The sequence below is a fragment of the Lampris incognitus genome, chromosome 19 (assembly GCF_029633865.1).
Source record: "Lampris incognitus isolate fLamInc1 chromosome 19, fLamInc1.hap2, whole genome shotgun sequence".
Taxonomy (NCBI): domain Eukaryota; kingdom Metazoa; phylum Chordata; class Actinopteri; order Lampriformes; family Lampridae; genus Lampris; species Lampris incognitus.
The window spans coordinates 39,955,818-39,977,853 of NC_079229.1; the positions used below are offsets into that span (position 1 = coordinate 39,955,818).

Here is a 22,036-nt window from a genome sequence, read left to right on the forward strand (position 1 = left end):
GTATTTATGGGAGGGGGTGTTACGGCCCCAGTGCCGTGTGTTGTGTATGCGATTACCCTCTTGTAGACAGACCTAGGGTTTGTATTTATGGGAGGGGGTGTTATGGCCCCAGTACCATGTGTTGCAGTTACCCTCTTGTAGACAAACCTAGGGTTTGTATTTATGAGAGGGTGTGTTACGGCCCCAATGCCGTGTGTTGTGTATGTGATTACCCTCTCATATATACAAACCTAGGGTTTGTACTTATGGGAGGGGGTGTTACGGCCCTAGTGCCGTGTGTCTGTAGTTTTCCCTCTCCAGGTGATGCCCCGCCTCCTGTGGAGCTGCTGATTGAGCCCAGGTGACCCCAATTCCTCATCAGCTGGGTATATAACTTGGAGAAGGACACCCAACAGTGCCAGTGGGCCATTGTTGGTAGCAGTGTGTGGAGAGAGACGGCCAGTGGGCCATTGTTGCCAACCAAAGAGCAAGCTCTTGTGTCTAGACTCCTTGAGAAGGAGGGTGAAGCTTATTAGTGTTCTTGTTTCGGTTTGTTTTGATCTGAGCTTTTGTTAAAGCCTGGTTAGTTAAAAGCCAGCATCTTTAGTTGCCTGTTTATTTTATAGTTTGACTAAAGGGTCTTTTTGTTAATAAATCTGTTTTTACACCTGGTTCCACCTCCCACCTTTCTTATTCCTCCGGGATACTTTTATTTTCTTTGTTACTTCCCCTCATCCCCTGGACCTTTAACGGGGAACGTAACACAATGATCAGCTGTCAATAAAGCTACTCGAGGAAGTACATACCATCTACTGCCTCGTCATGATGTGCAACATATGAAAATTTCAAAAACGTGATCGCTAACGGTCCAATGGGGGGGGTATTTGTCTATTGTAACGGTCCAATGGGGGGGGGGTTGTCTATTGTCATGATTTATTATTGTCATGATTTATTTGTAATTACAAATTATGTGCTTGTATCAATGTCTGCAATTGCTGGACAATTCATTGCTGTTATTCAATGTGGACAATGTGGAAATGAAATAATACGCCATGTGTTATAAACTTGACTTCTACAATGAGTTTTCTGCCCACCTTGTCGCTTTGCATGTGCATGGTGTCCTCCTTTGGGACCTCTCTTGACCACAGGAAATGTAGCAGATCCTCTTCCTTTTATCCAATTCCCACATGGCCAGATGATCAGAAAATGAAATGACTTTGTGAGATCTCGCAAAAGTACCTCTTTTTCTCTTTTTCTTTTTTACTTCTCAATTTTCGATTTTTTTCCCCCAGGTCCCTTCCCGGGCTCCGTAGTAAGGTGAGTGTTGTTTGAGCTCCATTCCAGATCACTAAGAGTCAGCAGTGCTGTTGTCACAAACACACCAGAAAACTTGCTGGAACCCGAGTTGTACTTATTGATGTAGTACTATGTGTTGGTACAGGTCTTCTACCAGCTTGTTCTGTCATACGTATCTGCTGGTTAGACACAACACCTTCACTGCTTCTTCAAACTTAACCATACCTGCCTTTTTCTTCCTCATCTGGCTGCTATGATGAAGATGAAAACACTATACACCCTGTCATTTTTCCTGGTGAGGTCCTACCAGACACCACCATCCACACCACACACTGCTGCAGTCTGCAGGATATTCATGGGTTAGTTATTGTCTTAAATTTGCTGGTAATGGAAGGAATCAAAGACGAAATTTAGTATGAATTGTGTTGAATTCTCAAAACAGTATCCAGCAATGCTATTTTGAGAATTCTTCATCACAGTTCATACTAAATAATTATACCAGTAATCTGCTTGTTGGGATAAAGACGATGTTTAATTGAACTGGGCACAGTTAGCTGGTAAGTTAGTTAGTGTTAAGTAGGCATCAATTCACTTACCTGGTCGGAAGGAGTGTAGTCATTCCGTCTAACTGATTCTAACCTTTCTAAAAAGCTGAACTCATACACACACACACACACACACACACACACACACACACACACACACACACACACAAACATTAAGAAAAATAATTCTAATTTTGATCAGTGTTTGAATGTGTGTGCGTGTGTGTGCGTGCACGCACGCATATGTGGAAACTGGAGGAGAGTTTCTAAAGGATCACATCAAATTCATATGTACACACATAACTTGTTTGTATTCCTGTATGTTTTTCTGTTTGTGTTCCTGTATATGTCTGTGAATGTTCTCATTCATCCAGGTCATGGTTCTCCAAAGGAGTTGAATCAAGTGCAACCGGACTTGGTATATATCCGTGAAGACGTTTCACCTCTCATCCAAGAGGCTTCCTCAGTTCGTGCCTTTCTGACTAGACCAAGCTAGTCTGACTGGCTGGTGATGAAACTCAGAATTTATCCTCTAGGAGTTGTTGTCAGAGCTATAGATATGCGTGGCTCTTTGTGATCCGATGTTTACCAACGCCCGTCGCTAACAGAGCCATAGATATCCGTGGCTCTTTTGTGTACCGAGTCCAGTTGCACTTGATTCAACTCCTTTGGGTTCCTGTATATGTATGCTGTATGTATTGTATGCTCTTTCTTCTCCTGGGTCACCACCTTGCTGTGGTGGAGAGGCTTGCATGTACCAATGATCCCAAGAGCTATGGTGTCCAGAGCTTGGCTCCTTCTAGGGTCACCTAAGGCAGATTGGTCAACGGGGATGTTCCAGATGAAGCGCGATCCAACAAAGACCTCAATGATGGAACTGGCAGAAGCTGTCTCCAGGTCACAATGCCAGTGAAGGTGGATGAAGGCTGCAACAGAGGGTGGTCTCCAATCATCTTGGTTCTCCATGCCATTGGATTCTGGCCACCCCCTGCCTGGCTGCAGGCGTATCAGCCACTCCACGTAAAAAGCTGTCACACACAGGCATCCTGCCATTATGCGGCTCTAGGATCAGCCTCTCCACCCACCTGAGGTCCCAGAAGGAGGGCGGTCATACTTGACCCTGAGTGACCACCGATGATGATGTATGCTCTTCAGCATAGTGTTTTCTACTATGCTGCATGACTCATTCCAGAACAACAACACTGGGATTAGCATTATTTACAGTTTGACAGTGGGCTATTCACTCTGCGGAGGGTGCAAGCCAAAACCAAAGTTGAGGAAGTCACTGTTCGAGAACTCTTGTTTGCTGATGATTGGGCTCTGGTGGCTTGCTCAAATGAACTGCTGGCCATTATGGACCACTTCTCAGTTTGCAACCACTTTGGCCTAACAATCAGCACAAAGAAGAGTAAAGTTCTGTACCAACCTGCTCCTGGGAAACCCTACACTGAGCTCTCTATCTTTGTGAACGACCAAAAGCTTACAGCCGTTGACAAGTTTACTTACTTTGGAAGTACTCTGTCTCAGTGCTGTGCACATAGATGGTTAAGTTATCATCAGGATTGTCACGGTCAGTGCAGTCTTTGGATGTCTGCGTGACTCAGTATGGGAAAGGACTGGCATCAAACAGGAGACAAAACTGAAGGTCTACCAGGCTGTCATATTACCCACTCTTCTGTATGGATGTGAAGTCTGGACAGTCTACCCCCTGCTTGTGAAGGCACAGCTCAGATGGACTGGTCATGTGACCAGAATGCCCTGTATGAGATTGCCATAACAAGTCTTTTTTGGAGGCCTGAAAAATTGCAAGCGAGTGCAAGGTTGCTCCAAAAAGCACCACAAGGATACATTGAAAGCCCCCTTGAAGAGCACTGGATTTGACCTGAGAAGCTGGGAACCCCTATCGCAGGGCCGACCTGCCTGGAGAATTAAAGTCCAGGAAGGTGCAGTCCTCTGTGAGAGCAGGAGAAGCTCATCTGCCTTGTTGAAGAGGCAGCAGCGCAAAACTGCCAAGGAAGGACTTATGGCTCTACATCCTTCCAGACATGTCCAGTGTGCCACAGAGAATTCTGGGCTCAGACTGGTCTGTTCAGCCATCTGCACATTCGTCAAAAGTTCGTGTATATCTTCCTTCATATCTTCCTGTTTTTCTTCCCGTATATGTTTATGTATATCTTCCTGTGCATAAATTGATAAATACCCTGTAATATTCCCACAGGGTGAATACCTCTATCAGTAACTTATTTAGTAACAGCGTCGTTTCCAGGCATCTAAACTGGAAACACCTACTATCTCCCTCTGATATCAACATCTCTGTCAACCAATCAGCGTTGTCTGTCCCTCCCCTCAGACCTACTCCCTTGAGCTCTGATAAGCCATGAAGGTTGGTAGAGCATTCTGATTGGTCCCCTGGGACTTAAACTGTCAGTCCCTCTGAGTACGATTGACTGAAAGACTGAAGATAAAAGGAATGTGTGTGTGTGTGTGTGTGTGTGTGTGTGTGTGTGTGTGTGTGTGTGTGTGTGTGTGTGTGTGTGTGTGTGTGTGTTTGTTTCTTTATGTAATCTTACTACTGAGCACAGTCGATGAGTTGGTATTCATTGGAGCGTTCATAACATGCCTTCACGCCCTCATCCTCCCACAGCTTCTGAGCGTGCTCAAAAAACTCCTGGAGAGAAAATCAAACATGAGCCATCTGTATTTCATGTCCGATAGACATGAACTGTAAATCTCCCACTACTGGTGACCACTGCACCACACACAATAACATTGTCCTCTTTGAGAACACTGCTGAACCCTGTAGAGCTGCAGCAACAGGTAAAATATCTTCTAGTTTACCAAATAAAAATACTACTAGGGTTTGTGGTGAATGTTTTCACCTCGTTCATATCAACATAGAAAACAGTAAGGCAAGTCTGAACTTTGGAAGAATAAATCCTGTCTTTATTATCCTGATGGAAGTTTAATACTCATCCAGAAACTGTTTTTCCACCTCCAGCACAGACGAGTTCCCATGATGTAGGCCTTATGAACGACTCTGAGCAAACTAAACATTTGCAAATATCAACTGGAATTCATATCAACGATGGTCAGCGAAATATTATGATCGGTGTTATGATCGGCCTAACTTTGAGTAGATGTTTATGAGAAACCGCAGAGACACATTTGACTAACATGGTGTAGCTTTAAAAAATGTACAGTTTTGAGTATGAATACACTTTTTCTGTTCTTTTAGCTTAAGACTGTAGTCATTGTAGTTTTTAATTACAACTCATATCTCAACTCTTGACAGATTGAAGATCACTGCTTTTACACCTGGAAAATACTTCATCCATGGAGGAGGAGGATGGAGATGAGAGGAAGACAGAGAGAAGAGTAGAAGAGGACAGCGGGGGTTGTTTGTATCTCTTTTGTCCTGAGAGACAGGGGATGTGTGGATAATTAAACCTCAGGTGAGACTCACACAAACTCATATCCATCTTAGCATTCCCTAATGGACTCATTACGCCATGTCAACATGAGCACTACAACAAACAAGCTCCTAACTATGTCTCCTGATGACTTTGCTCCATCTTAAAGAGACACTGCCTTTTTCGAAGCTCTGGGATTTCTCAGGGCTGGTATCAAACACATGAGGATGATATAAGAAGAGGAAGTTTTCCACTGGGCTAGGGTTAGCAATATTGGTAGATAGGCCGAAGCTGTTCGAACTCAAGAAAAAAAAAACTACATTAAGTCAGACAGAACTCAACCCATTCAAAGCTGGTTTCTAGCTCTTTAACTTCAGATTAGGATTCAGCAACTAAATAGAAACTGTTATACCTCTGAAATTTTAGTCATTGGCCCAGACTCCCTCACCTGCACCCCCCAGGATTTTTCCCTGAACATCAGTGGCTCCATTGTTATCCCCTCCCCCCAAGTTTGCAACCTTGGAGTCATCTTCGATCCCACCCTTTCATTCCTGAACCATGTCAATCAAACCACTAATACAGCCTTCTTCCAATTCTGCAATATTGTCCTCTGATCCTCACTGTCACTTACTGCTGCAGAAACACTCATCCATGGTTTGATTACTGCAACAGCATCCCTTACGGTACCACTAACACAGTCCTCAGTAAACTTCAGTATGTAAAAACTCAGCCGCCAGTTTACTCACCAGCACCAACTCAGGAGCTCACACCACCCCTGGCCTCCAGACCACCTGTGGTTCTCAGTTAAACAATGAATAAACTCAAGTTCTACTCATCAACTACACAGACTGCAGTGTCGTGCCTCAATGACTACCAACCAGTAGCTCTAATTTCTACCATAATGAAGTGTTTTGAGAGACTAGTCCTACAACACATCAAAAACTGCAGCTCGGCTGGTTTGGACCCCTTCCAGTTTTCATACCATGCCAATAGATCTACAGAGGATGCCATCTCCACTGTCCTCCACCTATCTCTCGCCCATCTGGAAAATAACAACACATATGTCAGAATTTTCCTCTTACATTTTAACTCTGCTTTCCATACAATCACTCCCAGGAAATTAGAGGCCAAACTTTGTGCTCTAGGCCTGAATACTACTTTTTGTAATTGGATCCTAGATTTCCTCACTGAAAAGACCTCAGACAATGAGAATTGGTGGCCACAGCTCCTACACACTAATGCTGAACACAGGCACTCCCCAGCGTTGTGTGCTTAGTCATACACCGATCAGCCAAAACATTAACACCACCTGCCTAATATTGTGTAGGTCCCCCCTCGTGCCGCCAGAACAGCTCTGACTTGTCGAGGCATGGACTCAACGAGACCTCTGAAGGTGTCCTCGGTATCTGGCACCAAGACGTTAGCAGCAGATCCTTTAACTCCAGTAAGTTGCAAAGTGGGGCCTCCATGGATCAGACTTGTTTTTCCAGCACATCCCACAGATGCTTGATCAGATTAAGATCTGGGGAATTTGGAGGTCATGGCAACACCTTGAACTCCTTATGTTCCTCAAGCCATTCCTGAACAATTTTTGCAGTGTGGCAGGATGCATTATAATGCTGAAAGAGGCCTCTGCCATGAGGAAATACCTTTATGCATGCTCAATAATCCAAGTAAGAAAATCAAATAAGGTTGAATCAGGTCATCTGGACACAACGTTTATTGAGAGAAACATTTCATCACTCATCTATGTGACCTCTTCAGTCTCAACTGACTGCAGGTGTCCCCACCCTTATAAACAATACAGTGACTGCAGGTGTCCCACCCTTATAAACAATACAGTGACTGCAGGTATCCCCACCCTTACAAATAACACAGTGACTGCAGGTGCCCCCATCCTTACAAACAACACAGTGACTGCAGGTGTCCCCACCCTTATAAACAATACAGTGACTGCAGGTGTCCCCACCCTTATAAACAATACAGTGACTGCATGTGTCCCCACCCTTATAAACAATACAGTGACTGCAGGTGTCCCCACCCTTATAAATAATACAGTGACTTCAGATGTCCCCACCCTTACAAACAATACAGTGACTGAAGGTGTCCCCACCCTTATAAACAATACAGTGACTGCAGGTGTCCCACCCTTATAAACAATACAGTGACTGCAGGTGTCCCCACCCTTATAAACAATACAGTGACTACAGGTGTCCCACCCTTATAAACAATACAGTGACTGCAGGTGTCCCCACCCTTATAAACAATACAGTGACTGCATGTGTCCCCACCCTTATAAACAATACAGTGACTGCAGGTGTCCCCACCCTTATAAACAATACAGTGGCATAAAGACCCAAACCAACGACAAGTTTCATATGCAAATATGGGCGTGACCATTAACTAGAGATACAATGGACATGTATACTATTCACAGAGGATTGGGGAATGTTTACAGTCACAGCATTGTTAAGATTTTGATAGATGTACTCTTAGACCCCCAAAGGATGAGGATGAGCACATCCTTGATAGGAATGCTGGTTTGAACGGGGAGTCAAAGAGGCCATCTATGTGAAGAGGGAATGACCATCCCTGAACCGGGGGGGCGCGAAGAGTACATCTGTCACCATCTTACAATGCTGTGATTGCAAACATTCCCAAATCCCATGTAAACAGTGCCCGAGAGTTTTGGCTGATTGGTGTATACTGTACACTCTATATGACTGCTTCCCATTTTCTTCCAATTCTCATCTGACAGGAGTGAAATACGGCATGGTCTTCATTTTCTTTAGGATTTGATGTGTTCAGAGACATCCTTCAACACACTGTTGTTCTAAGTCTTTATTTGAATATTTGAGGCCTTCCTGTCATCTTGAATGAGTCTGTCCATCCTCCTCTGACCTCTGTCATTAACCCAACTGATGCTCACTGGATGAGTTTTGTCTTTCTCACCATTCTCTAGAAACTGTAGAGACAATGAAAACCCAGAACATCAGCATGTCTGACATTTTTCTGATGTCAATCAAAGTCACTTAGATGACATCTTCCCCATTTTAATGTTTGCTCCAACAACAACTGCACTTCTTCACCATGTCTGCAGCGTCATACGTGGACTTCCTGCCTACTAGTTTGTGTTTGGCTGTTTAGCTTAATGAGACTGGTTGTTATATTATACTTCTGGTTGTTAGCATTATAAATATCTGATAAAATGGCCACTGCACGTAAATCTGCAGCCTCTAGTTTGTGTTCCAGATCAGTCCTGTCAATACTGTCCTGTGTGTTTGTTGTCAGTTAGGATAATGAAAATGAAATATGATAAAACATGAAGACAGAGGCTGGACGACATCTTCAAGGTTCCAGTACATTCATTTGATTCTTACAGTTATGCTTGTTAGCATTATAAATATGTTTTTCTGTTTGTTAGCATTATATGTTTCTGGTTGTTAGCATTATAAATATGTTTTTCTGGTTGTTAGCATTATAATATGTGTGTTTCTGGTTGTTAGCATTATAAATATGTGTTTCTGGTTGTTAGCATTATATGTTTTTCTGCTTGTTAGCATTATATGTGTCCGGTTGTTAGCATTATAATATATGTTTCTGCTTGTTAGCATTATAAGTATGTTTTTCTGCTTGCTAGCGTTATATGTTTCTGGTTGTTAACATTATAATATAATGTGACGTGGTCTAATAATGGACTCCTCAGCCAACCTGTCAGAGTTAACCAGCAAGCTCTTAATGACTGTAAGACAAGCCAGTGATAACAGACACAGGTTTGTATTGGTTTCAGTTTGTTCCTTTTCTTGGCCACAGAACCGACCTAACCTATTTGCCTACTCTTTACACTCACGGTGGGAAATACTATGCTGTCCAATACAACTTTGCTAATAACGTCCCCATTACCTTCCACAACATCCCCGCTATCTGTAACAAATATGCCCGTTTTTAACATGTTCAATATCCTACAATATGACACAAAACATTAACACTCTTCAGCTGCATTGTGGGTAATAAGCAAATGAACCCCCTGACTTCCAACAGGAACACTCCGATAGAATTCGCCTCACTGCCCCCTTCCTTGAAAGACCAACGTCCCGTTGGCCTAACCCAAATCCCATGTGGATGGGTCCATCCACCATGAGGGTTTCTTCCGCCGAGCACCTCTCCCATCCCGGGCTGCTCCTTGCGGCGGGCTGCTGATGGATGATGGGGGCGGCTCTGTATCTGCTGGGTCCCAGCCCCCACCCTTGGCATCACTGCTGTTTCCATTCCTGGCCAGGGAGGGCAGCTCTGTAAACCCATTTCTAAAAACACTATATCCTGACACAGCAATTTCATTTACATCTACTGATGGATCTAAGTGAGTTTCTGAAATGGCAAGTATGTGTAAATTCTCATTTTCAATTAAGGAAGTCACCTCATGAACTTTATATGTAAGACTGCATATATTAAGATGTGCTATTTTTAAACCCTTCTTTGGTCATTAAAAGACATAATGAATAATTCATCTAATCTTCCATTTGAGAAACGGAACATCAGAACATTCAACTCTTGTACAGTTTAGTGGGTCTCAGTCCTGCTTCCCTCCCTCCTTGGTTTCACAATAAGGCAATCATAACTAATAACTGCATAGTCCCCTCTAGCTCTTGCCTCCTTCATCGCTGGCAGCAGCTCAACACGCTTCTTGCGCAGTTTATCTGAAAAGTCTTCGTTTATATACACTAAAGTGTTCCAGAGGTGAGCCCTTGCCCTTGTCATTATGAGTTGTTTGTCTTTAAAGCGTAAAAGCTTGACCACAACTGGCCTTGGCTTCTCAGGGTCACCCCTGAACTTTCCACTCCTGTGTGCACGCTCTATCTCAATAGTGTCCGGGTCGAGTTTGAGCTTTGAGGTGATGAGCTTTTGGACCTTGGTCTCAGTCTCAGCCCAAGTCTCATCTGTTTTATCGGTCTTGATGCCTTCAATGACGAGATTGTTCCTTCGGATTTGGTTCTCCAGATAATCCAGTCTCTCAGAATTGTCATTTGAATCCAATGGCTTTGATTTGATTAGTAGGACCTGCTTTGCAAGATCCTTAGCCTCAGCTGAATACTTTGTCTGGTCAGCCTTTATTTCATCAGTGTCTTTTTGAGAGTATTTGAATCTCAGCCATCAGAGAATCAGTTCTCTTATTTGTTGACTCAAGGTTCAATTGAGTAAAAGTAATAAAAGAGGCTTCTTGTCTTTTCAGTACTTCTTCATAAAAGTGTTTCCGTTGCTCCAACATGTCTTTGACTAATATCCATAGTTACAAAATCCAGCTCCTCACCTTGAGTCTTGTTTGTGTTCCTGTGAGACTTCTTCAGATGTAACAGTATTTTCACTCCAAAGCAGCAATTACTTTCAGATATATTTAAAATTGAGGTCTTGCCAGGATGTACCAGCTACTGTCAGCAGGAATCACTCCGGATATACAAGGTCTTCTTTGTAGACTCAAGTCCAAGCGTTTCCTCCTCTCTGGCTTAAGCGTCACTGCAGCCGTGAGCTGGTTCAGCACCCCGGCGAGGACGTCTCCTCTCAGTGGTCGGCTGTGTGAAAACCCAGTCGTAGTTCCTTTCGTCGCTGTGTGTTATTTCCGATCTAAAAGACCCCTTTTTGCTGCCTCCATATCTCCATCTCGAACACAGTGCTTTCAGAAAGTTATCAACCTCACGGTCCTCTCATGAGTCACTCAGCACATGTAGATAAAATCCCTTTTAAAACGGCAAATGCTCCGCAGAAAGGCAGGCGCGTCGCTCAACACAGAAGACCGGAAGTTAACTGCTAGTTCACTGTGATAACATTTTTATCTTAAAATAACAGCTTCAAAATTATTTTGATGGAACACTGCCTTGTAATACGGAGAATCGAGCCCCTTCCCACTCACTACCCCCAATGCCTGGTTCTAGGACTACAGTATATAACTTTCATCCAACTTTCGTGAGTGAATGGAAGTCAATTGCGTGTAGTTTCACAAGCATCCACTGGGTGGCGTCAGTCCCCTAAAATCGCCTTATAATATATGTTTCTGGTTGTTAGCATTATATGTTTCTGTTTGTTAGTGTTATATGTTTCTGCTTGTTAGCATTATAATATGTTTCTGCTTGTTAGCATTATAAATATGTGTTTCTGGTTGTTAGCACTATATGTTTCTGGTTGTTAGCATTATAAATATATGTTTCTGGTTGTTAGCATTATAAATACGTGTTTCTGCTTGTTAGCGTTATAATATATGTTTCTGCTTGTTAGCATTATATGTTTCTGGTTGTTAGTATTATATGTTTCTGCTTGTTAGCATTATAAATATGTTTTTTCTGCTTGTTAGCATTATAATATATTGTAGCGAATTCGGGGGGGCAGCCTGGCCGGAGCCGGGACGCAAATTCAGATTTCCCACACCGCGGGCGACAACGTTAACCAGTCGACTAAAGGGCCCAACCCGTTAGCCAAACGTGTCTACTTATCCATGCATGTTACACTATGTTTTTCCTGCTTGTTAGCATGTTAGTACGTGTGTGTGATACCTCAGTGTATTCGAAGTCAGACAGGGGTGCGATGCTCTTGATGTAGTCGACCCGGAACTGGTTGCCAGGGTTACTCAGGGGAATGGGTGGGGTCAACGTGGTCATGGCTGACACAATGGTCTGAAAATTATAATAGCAGTTATCGTAAAGTTTAGGTTTCTGGTATAAAATAAAGACAGTAGGGCTTTTTTATACAACGAAATGGTGTTAAAATAGGACATAGTAATACTATAATCACAAATGATCATCTTTCCTCTCATGACTGGACCCTTATCACAGGTTCTTACAGGGTAATTTACATTACATCAGAAGCGTACTGTCATCTAAAACAGGGTTCCTACAGCTTTGGGGCAAGTTAGATTTTAGACTTTTTAAGACTTTTTTGAATGTCACTCGGAATTAAATGAAAGACCAATTTTACAATAACCAAACCTGAAGGAAAAAACAAAACAAAACAAAACAAAACAAACAAATTACTTGGGGTTAGGGACAATTTTGCCAAAATGTTTATTGTAACATAAAACATGATTTTTTTTTTGTTCCAGTGAAAAAGTTAGATCTACTTCAAATGTTGAAAAAAAATGCAAGTTTCTAGAGTTGAACACATGGATAACAACGTTAACATCATGATTCACCAATAAAAAGGCACACTTGGCTGAGAACTATAATGTGCGATAGCTATGCTATTCTACTGCATTCATCAAGTATTTTATCTTTCAGTCAAGCTTCACATCATAGGACAGCATGCTTGCAAAAACACTATGCCCCTTGCCATTCAACTTGGTTACTCTTTTACAGCTATGGCATGGATGTGCAGACTTTGGTAAATTCTGCCTCCACCTGTTGTAACTCTGCTTCTGTTTCTTATGCCAGCCTTTCCCTCAGCTTGTGTGGCGAGCCGAGCTGACGGGCATCATCCTTCTACAGAAAGTTTGTTTTTCTCTTCTTCTTCCCATTGCCTGGTATCAGTTTCAGCCATGCCATGAACTGTTGGTTGAAAAGCCAGTTTTTATTGAATTAGCACGTCCCCATGTTGTCCAGGGTACAGTGACAGTGTTTCCAGTGCTTTGGGCATCCGGGCCACACAGTTCGAGTGTTGTTGGTTCCGCTGTCCTGATCTGCGTGACGCTTAATTAACGTGTGTAATTTCCCCGTTCCCACGGATCCTTAAAAAGTCGTAAAAGGCATTAAACCCACTGATCTAAAATTAAGGCCTTAATTGGTATTTATTTAAAAGTCTTAAATCCATCTTTCAAAAGTCTTTCAATGGAAGTAGGATTTTATGAATCATTTTTTCCTGATGTTGCTGTTGCGTCGTGGTAGAGTTCAGTATCGACAGCAGGTAATGTTTGGAAAAGCTTTACTGCGATCGATACGCATTCAACGACAGTAGCCACCTTCTTAACCTTGGGGGTTGTCCCGGTTCGTCCTCTGTGTGGAGTTTGCATGTTCTCCTCGTGTCTGTGTGGGCTTCCTCCGGGTGCTCCGGTTTCCTCCCACAGTCCAAAGACACGTGGGTCAGGTGAATCAACCATATTAAATTGCCCGTGTGTGGGTGTGGGCGAGCCTTGTGCGCCTGCCACCTAATGACTGCTGGGATAAGCTCCAGAGACCCTGAGAGCAGGATAAGCGGTTCAGATAAAGGTTTCTCCAGGGGGTCATAGCGCGCGGGAGCACCACGCTATACCCCTCAGTTCTCCCTCCCCCTGAACAGGCGCCCCGACTGACCAGAGGAGGCGCTAGTGCAGCGACCAGCACACATATCCACATCCTGCTTCCCACCCGCAGACACAACCAATTCCGTCTGTAGGGATGCCCGACCAGGCCGTGTTGGTGGGCACAGCATAGCAGTCTATTCCGTATTTATATCTGATTATTTTGGGGGGTACAGTGCTCTGTAGCGCCTACCAGAGGGGAGGAGTCGGAACAGTTTGTGACCAGGGCGTGATGGGTCTGCAGTGATGTTACCTGCCCATTTCTTGACTCTGGAGGTGTCCTGAATGGAGGGCAGGTTGGCACCAACGATTTTCTCTGCAGAGCTGACTGTTGTAGTCTGTCCCTGTCCTGTTATTGTTCCTCCTCATTATTGTTTTTACTATTGTTCCTCCTCATTATTGTTTTTACTATTGTTCCTCCTCGTTATTGTTTTTATTGTTGTTCCTCCTCGTTATTGTTTTTATTGTTGTTCTTCCTCGTTATTGTTTTTATTGTTGTTCCTCCTCATTATTGTTTTTACTATTGTTCCTCCTCGTTATAGTTTTTATTGTTGTTCCTCCTCGTTATTGTTTTTATTGTTGTGCTTCCTCGTTATAGTTTTTATTGTTGTTCCTCCTCGTTATTGTTTTTATTGTTGTTCCTCCTCATTATTGTTTTTACTATTGTTCCTCCTCGTTATTGTTTTTATTGTTGTTCTTCCTCGTTATTGTTTTTATTGTTCCTCCTTATTGTTTTTTATTGTTGTTCCTCCTCGTTATTGTTTTTATTGTTGTTCCTCATTGTTTTTACTATTGTTCCTCCTCATTATTGTTTTTATTGTTGTTCCTTCTCGTTATTGTTTTTACTATTGTTCCTCCTCATTATTGTTTTTATTGTTGTTCCTCCTCGTTATTGTTTTATTGTTGTTCCTCCTCATTATTGTTTTTACTATTGTTCCTCCTCGTTATTGTTTTTATAGCTGTGCTTCCTCGTTAGTTTTTATTGTTGTTCCTCCTCGTTATTGTTTTTATTGTTGTTCCTCCTCGTTGTTGTTTTTACTATTGTTCCTCCTCGTTAATGTTTTATTGTTGTTCCTCCTCGTTATTGTTTTTATTGTTGTTCCTCCTCGTTATTGTTTTTATTGTTGTTCCTCCTCGTTATTGTTTTTATTGTTGTTCCTCCTCATTTATGTTTTTACTATTGTTCCTCCTCGTTATTGTTTTTATTGTTGTGCTTCCTCGTTAGTTTTTATTGTTGTTCCTCCTCGTTATTGTTTTTATTGTTGTTCCTCCTCATTATTGTTTTTACTATTGTTCCTTATTATTGTTTTTATTGTTGTTCCTCCTCGTTATTGTTTTTATTGTTATTCCTCCTTGTTATTGTTTTTATTGTTGTTCCTCCTCGTTGTTTTTACTATTGTTGTGCTTCCTCGTTATTGTTTTTATTGTTGTTCCTCCTCGCTATTGTTTTCATTGTTGTTCCTCCTCGTTATTGTTTTTATTGTTGTGCTTCCTCTTTGTTGTTTTTATTGTTGGGGATATGTTTTTTATTGCTGTCACCATTCTTTTTGTAGTGGGACACCATCATTATTGCTTTTATTATCTGGGCTTCTTTTTTTTTGTTTTCTGTACTTTTATTGCTTTAATTCCTTTGCATACACATGCACGCACGCACGCACGCACGCACGCACGCACGCACGCACGCACGCACGCACGCACACACACACACACACACACACATTAATTTCATTTTTCCACTATTTTTCTTATTTTATTCCATTTTTAATTTCCATCAGTACTATTGTTATTTTTGTTAATCCAGCCACTGAGGAAGCACAAGCCAGTGCATCCTTAGTGCCGGTCCCAAGCTCGGACAAATGGGGAGGGTTGCGTCAGGAAGGGCATCCGGCGTAAAATCTTTGCCAAATCAAATATGCGGATCATAAATAAGATTTCCATACCGGATCAGTCGAGGCCCGGGTTACCAACGACCGCCACTAGTACTGTTAATCAGCAGGGTGCTGGTGGAAACTATGCTACTGTTGGGCGAAGGAGAAGGAGAGGGGGAAGGCATGTCCAGAGGCAGCTAGAGAGGAGGAAGGGTAGGCATGTGGAGGTGAGAGTTGGAACTTTGAATGTTGGCACTATGACTGGTAAAGGGAGAGAGCTGTCTGACATGATGGAAAGAAGAAAGGTAAGCATACTGTGTGTGCAAGAGACCAGGTGGAAGGTGAGTAAGGCCAGGAGTATCGGAGGTGGGTTCAAACTCTTCTACCATGGTGCGAATGGGAGGAGAAATGGGGTAGGGGTAATTCTGAAGGAAGAGTATGTCAAGAGCGTGCTGGAGGTGAAGAGAGCATCAGACAGAGTGATGAGTATGAAGCTGGAAATCGAAGGTGTATTGCTGAATGTTATCAGTGCATATGCCCCGTAAGTTGGGTGTGAGATGGACGAAAAAGAAGAATTCTGGAGTGAGTTGGACGACGTGGTGGAGAGGGTACCCAAGGAGGAGAGAGTGGTGATTGAAGCAGACTTCAATGGACATGTTGGTGAAGGGAACAGAGGTGATGGGAAGGTATGGAGTCAAGGAGAGAAATGTGGAAGGACAGATGGTGGTCGATTTTGCGAAAAGGATGGAAATGGCTGTGGTGAATACATATTTCAAGAAGAGGGAGGAACACAGGGTGACGTACAAGAGTGGAGGAAAGTGCACACAGGTGGACTACATCTTCTTTATCTTATGTAGAAGGTGCGATCTAAAAGGGATTGGAGACTGCAAGGTGGTAACATGGGGAGAACGTAGCTAGGCAGCATCGGATGGTGGTCTGTATGATGACTTTGGAGACCAAGATGAGGAAGCGAGTGAAGACAGAGCCGAAGATCAAATGGTGGAAGTTGAAGAAGGAAGACTGTTGTGTGAAGTTCAGGGAGGAGTTAAGACAGGCACTGGGTGGTAGTGAAGAGTTGCTGGATGGCTGGGCAACCACTGCAGAAATAGTGAGGGAGACAGCTAGGAAGGTACTTGGTGTGTCATCAGGACAGAGGAATGAAGACAAGGAGACTTGGTGGTGGAATGAGGAAGTACAACAAGGAAGAGGTTGGCAAAGAAGCAGTGGGATAGTCAGAGAGATGAAGAACGTAGACAGGAGTACAAGGATAAAGCATAAAGCGAAGAGAGGTGGCAAAGGTAAAGGAAAAGAAAAAGGCGCATGGTGAGTTGTATGAAAGGTTAGACACCGATTGGCTAGACAGAGGGACAGAGCTGGGAAGGATGTGCAGCAGGTTAGGGTGATGAAGGATAGAGATGGAAATGTTCTGAGAAGCGAGAAGAGTGTGTTGAGAAGGTGGATGGAGTACTTTGAGGGGCTGATGAATGAAGAAAATGAGAGAGAGAGAAGGTTGGATGATGTGGGGATAGTGAATCAGGAGGTTTGGTGGATTAGCAAGGAGGAAGTGAGGGCAGCTATGAAGAGGATGAAGACAGAGGAAGGAAGACAAGGAGACTTGGTGGTGGAATGAGGAAGTACAGCAAAGTATACAGAGGAAAAGGTTGGCAACGAAGTGGGATAGTCAGAGAGATTAAGAAAGTAGACAGGAGTACAAGGAGATGCAGCGTAAAGCAAAGAGAGAGGTGGCAAAGGAAAAGGAAAGGCGTATGGTGAGTTGTATGAGAGGTTAGACACTAAGGAAGGAGAAAAGGACTTGTACCGATTGGCTAGACCGAGGAACTGAGCTGCGAAGGATGTGCAGCAAGTTAGGGCGAACAAGGATAGAGATGGAAATGTGCTGACAAGCGAGAGGAGTGTACTAAGAAGGTGGAAGGAGTACTTTAAGGGGCTGATGAATGAAGAAAATGAGAGAGAGAGAAGGTTGGATGATGTAGGGATAGTGAATCAGGAAGTTCAGTGGATTAACAAGGAGGAAGTGAGGGCAGCTATGAAGAGGATGACGAGATCTCCTCTTCTGTTGAGGGATGGTTTTTCCAGTTTCGCATAGATGACTTCCTTCACCCCTCTTTCAAACCATCTATCTTCCCTTTCCAAAATGTGTACGTTGCTGTCCTCGAAGGAGTGTGTCTTCTCCTTTCAGTGTAGATAGACTGCTGAGTCTTGTCCTGAGGAGTTTGGCCTGTCCAAGTCCAATTGCACTCGATTCAATTCTTTTGGATTGTATAGATTGAGCATCAGAGAGGGGGCAGGATAGAAGAAGTAAAAACTTCCTCCTGCTCCTTTTCGAACATGTAACGTTTGTTTGTTTGCTGTATTTAAAATAATTACACTTGCTTCCTGTGTTTGAAATAAAGACCTACATACCTACCCACCTATCCACCTACCTACCCACCTATCTACCTACCTACCTACCTAGGTCATTTTTATCAATTGCTGATCTGTAAAAGTTGTACATGCTTTCATCTATTCTCGGCTTGACTATTGTAATGCACTTAATTCTGGTATCAGCAAAGGCTCCCTCCACCATCTGAAGGTGGTACTATACGCCGCTGCTCGGCTCATTACCGGGACAAAGAGGCATGACCATATCTCGCCTGTGCTTGCCTCCCTACACTGGCTCCCTGTTGTATCTCGAATTTATTTTAACATTTTATTGCTCACTTGTAAGGCTTTAAATGGTCTTGCTCCTTCAGACGTTTGTGATTTACTGACCTGGTATACACCCTCTCGACTTGACCATGACAGTCTGCAGATGGAGCCCTGCTGATTATTCCAGGTCTGGGTTAGGTACAAAAGGTGATGGGGCTTTTGCTGTTAGAGCCTCCACACTATGGACCGCTCTTCCTGTTGAGCTAAGACTAACCAAGTCTCTAGCTTCTTTTACATTTCATCTTAAAACTTTTCTCTTTATGAAAGCTTTTACAAAGGTTTGATATTTGTTTTTATCTATTTACACTGTTTTTACTTTTACTCTCACTCATTTGGTCTTACTCTAATTTTGCCTTGTCTGATTTCATCTTTTTTTTCTTTGTGAAGCACTTTCTGACATTGTTTTAGAAAAGTGCTATATAAACAAAAAAATATTATTGGAGCTCGTTATTATTATTATTATTTCTTTCGTGTTAACTGTTTGACATCCTGTAGAGCTGGGTCCAAACCATGGACCTGAGGCACTACAGGGCAGATGTCACTTGATGGGTAGTACTGGTTGTAATATGTGTGCTGTTCCGAGTAGGACTATCTTCTGGACTGCATGGATATTGGTGTTGCCTGGGACACGGTTGATGAACTTTTCCATTCCCTTCTTCATGAGACCACTGGTGTTGTTTTGGTCTTCATTCCCCACAGCCTATTGATTTATTATTATCATCATCATCATCATCATCATTATTCTTATTATTTTTATTAAAGACATCTTGGTGCCAGATACCAGAGGACACCTTCAGAGGTCTTGTGGAGTCCATGCCTCGATGAGTTAGAGCTGGTTTGACGGCACGAGGAGGACCTACACAATATTAGGCAGGTAGTTTTAATGTTTTGGCTGATCGGTGTATAAAATGAGTGAAGGCGAAAGGCTTCTCTGCTGATAGACCGTCATTCATAAAAACAACAGGTCAGCCATGGGAAATGTTTTATTGTAGCGACTGAGATGGTTTCCAGGTGTGAAATGTCATCAATTCTACTCTTGAAATGGTATTTTTATAGCGGAGGTTCAACATTGGAGACTATGGCACCTCCGTGTGGTGACGAGGTGAATAAGGCAAGACATTGTGGGTTCATCCAGTTCTCCTGCGCTGAAATCAGCAGTGAATGATTTGCGGGCGTGCCAAATAAAACTGTCTTGTTTACTTTCAAAAGTCATACGAATACATGATGTTTTGGTTTTCACACTATCGCTGCCCGATCTGATGCAACTGAAGTCAAGACTTCGTCAAGCATGGACTGCTCTTTTTAGATCCGGTCAGTCTTCTGTATTTTGTGTACCTAGTATAGACTATGTGTTTCCTTCGCATTCCTGTCCTTTCCTCTTCCCGGAGCTGGCATAGACGTTGGGTCACTCCTAGGCGCTGTGACCCTACCAATCTCATCTGTCCCACTCTCTCCACTCACGTTGAGCAGGTGGTGATGGGAGGACTCTGAAATTGCCAGTCTGCGGTGCCGAAAGCTGAGTTTATCTCACGCATCCTTGCTCTCTCTCAACTTTCTTGCTCTAACTGAGACCTGGATCATGCCAGAAAACACTACCACACTCGCAGCTCTGTCTAATGTGTACTCTTTTTCTCACACTCCCAGAGCTGGGAGGCGGGGTGGTGGTACTGGCCTGCTAATGTCTTTGAACCTTTTCAGTCGGCTTTCAGGCCCTGTCACTCCACTGAAACTGCTCTGACCAGAGTGGTAAATGATCTTCTACTGGCGATCGACTCTGATTCCGCTTCTGTGCTTCTACTACTGGACCTCAGTGCAGCCTTTGACATCATTGATCACTGTATACTTTTAGATAGATTAAATTGTAATTTTGGTGTCTCTGGCTTAGCTCTCTCTTGGCTTAAGTCCTACTTATCTGGAAGAACACATTGTGTCTGCTATAATAATATTATATCAACATTTTCTGACATTAAATATGGTTTGCCTCAGGGCTCAATACTTGGCCCTCTACTTTTCTCTCTTTAGATTACACCTCTTGGCCAAATTATACGCAGTTATGGAATAAATTTTCATTGCTATGCTGATGATACTCAGTTGTATGTGACTATAAGGGCTGATGATCATACTCAAATCACTAACTTAGAGGGCTGCTTGGCTATTGTGAAAAACTGGATGTCACTTAACTTTCTGCTTTTAAATTCAGATAAAACCGAGATGCTAGTCATTGGCCCTGCTAGACACAGACACCAATTTGATCAAGTAACGATAACAATCGACAACTCTGTGGTTTCACAAAGTGTGGCAGCCAAAAATCTTGGTGTTACGTTTGATCTCAGCCTTTCCTTTGATAAGCACATTAAATAAATCACCAAGACTGCCTTTTTTCACTTACGTAACATAGCTAAAATTCGGTCTTTTTCTCTCCATGGCTGACGCAGAGACTCTAATACATGCATTTGTTTCATCCAGACTTGATTACTGTAATGTTCTGTTCTCAGGTCTGCCACATTCTAGTACTAAAAGTCTTAAGATGGTTCAGAATGCTGCTGCTAGAATCCTAACTAAAACTAGGAAATTTGACCATATTAAACCAATTCTTGCCTCCCTTCATTGGCTTCCTATCCATGTTAGATCAGAATACAAGATGCTTCTGCTGACTTATAAAATCCTAAATGGGCTTGCTCCATCCTACCTGTCTGATCTTCTTAAACCTTACATGCCGTCTCGAGCTCTTCGTTCTCAAAATACAGGGCTCCTGTGTGTACCCAAAGTTAAAAAGAAGCCAGCTGGTGGCAGGGCTTTTTCTATCGGGCTCCATTTTTGTGGAATAAACTGCCTGCTGCCATCAGACAATCAGAGTCTGTTGAGTCCTTTAAATCCAAACTTAAAACTCATCTTTTTGCCTTAGTTTACAATTAGTTGCCTTTAAGTTGAGTGCTTCACAACCTGTACTGGATGGCGGGTTGGTTTTCTGTCTCAATGAATTTACCAACCACTGTTCTGCCAACGAGATTATCGAGTATAGATTACAGAGTATAGATTATGACGAATTGATTATGGCTAATGACTATTGCAAACTGTTCTCTTCTCTAACATGTCTTTTCTGTCTCTCTGAATGATGTCTCCTCCTTTCTCTGTTTCTGTGTTTGAATGGTGTCGTGTGAGTCTCTCTTGCATGCATGTGCAGTCGGTTCTCCTCCCAGGTCTCCGTGGTGATGGTGGCCGCCATTTGGATGCTGCCTGCCTGCCCTTCCACTCTTCACATATGTTTTTCTTTTATTACATGATGATGCTGGTCGCGTGGCTTGGGTCCTGGACTGCTCCGTTGGCATGTGGACACTGCTTGGCATCCTGTGCATCATGTTCTTCATAAATTCCATGTCCATTATAATTCTGTTATCCTCTTTCAATGTTGTATTATGTAAATTGTGTGAACACAACATCCATCGCACGCTGTCCTCTTGGGAGAGAGATCCCTCCTCTGTTGCTCTCCCTGAGGTTTCTTCCTATTTTTTCTCCCTGCTAAAGGTTTTTTTTTAGGGAGTTTTTCCTTATCTGATGAGAGGGCCTAAGGACAGGATGTTGTGTTGCTGTTAAGCCCACTGAGGCTAATTTGTGATATTGGGCAATACAAATAAAATTTAATTGAATTGCACTGAATTGAATTAATCTCCCTGAAATGGAAATACACTCTTGTTTCCATTCCACAATTTTCTCTGCTCTCTTTTGAATTCCATGCTGTTACTGTCTCTTATCCAGTCAAACTCACCATCGTGGTTATGTACTGCCCACCAAGCCCCCTTGGTGACTTTCTAAAGGAGCTTGACACACTTGTCTCGCACTTCCCTGTTGATGACTCTGCACTTATCCTTCTCGGGGACTTCAACATCCACACTGACAAGCTGGATCCTCTTCTCTCTTTCCTCTCCTCCTTTGACCTTCACCTCTCACCCTCTCCTCCTGCCCACAAGGCCA

General features: G+C 43.0%; 1 protein-coding gene across 2 annotated transcripts in view; it reads right to left on the reverse strand.

Moving 5' to 3' along the window:
* The window catches only part of LOC130129813 (guanine nucleotide-binding protein G(olf) subunit alpha-like), a 53,950-nt gene that overhangs the window by 20,785 nt on the left and 11,129 nt on the right, over positions 1–22,036 (reverse strand). For both annotated transcript variants that reach the window (XM_056299471.1, XM_056299470.1), the window contains 3 exons: positions 11,773–11,892; positions 4,391–4,488; positions 1,872–1,926 (listed from right to left, as the gene is read on the reverse strand). In XM_056299471.1, the coding sequence (XP_056155446.1) occupies positions 1,872–1,926; positions 4,391–4,488; positions 11,773–11,892 (273 nt within the window). The remainder of the gene's footprint in view (positions 1–1,871; positions 1,927–4,390; positions 4,489–11,772; positions 11,893–22,036) is intronic.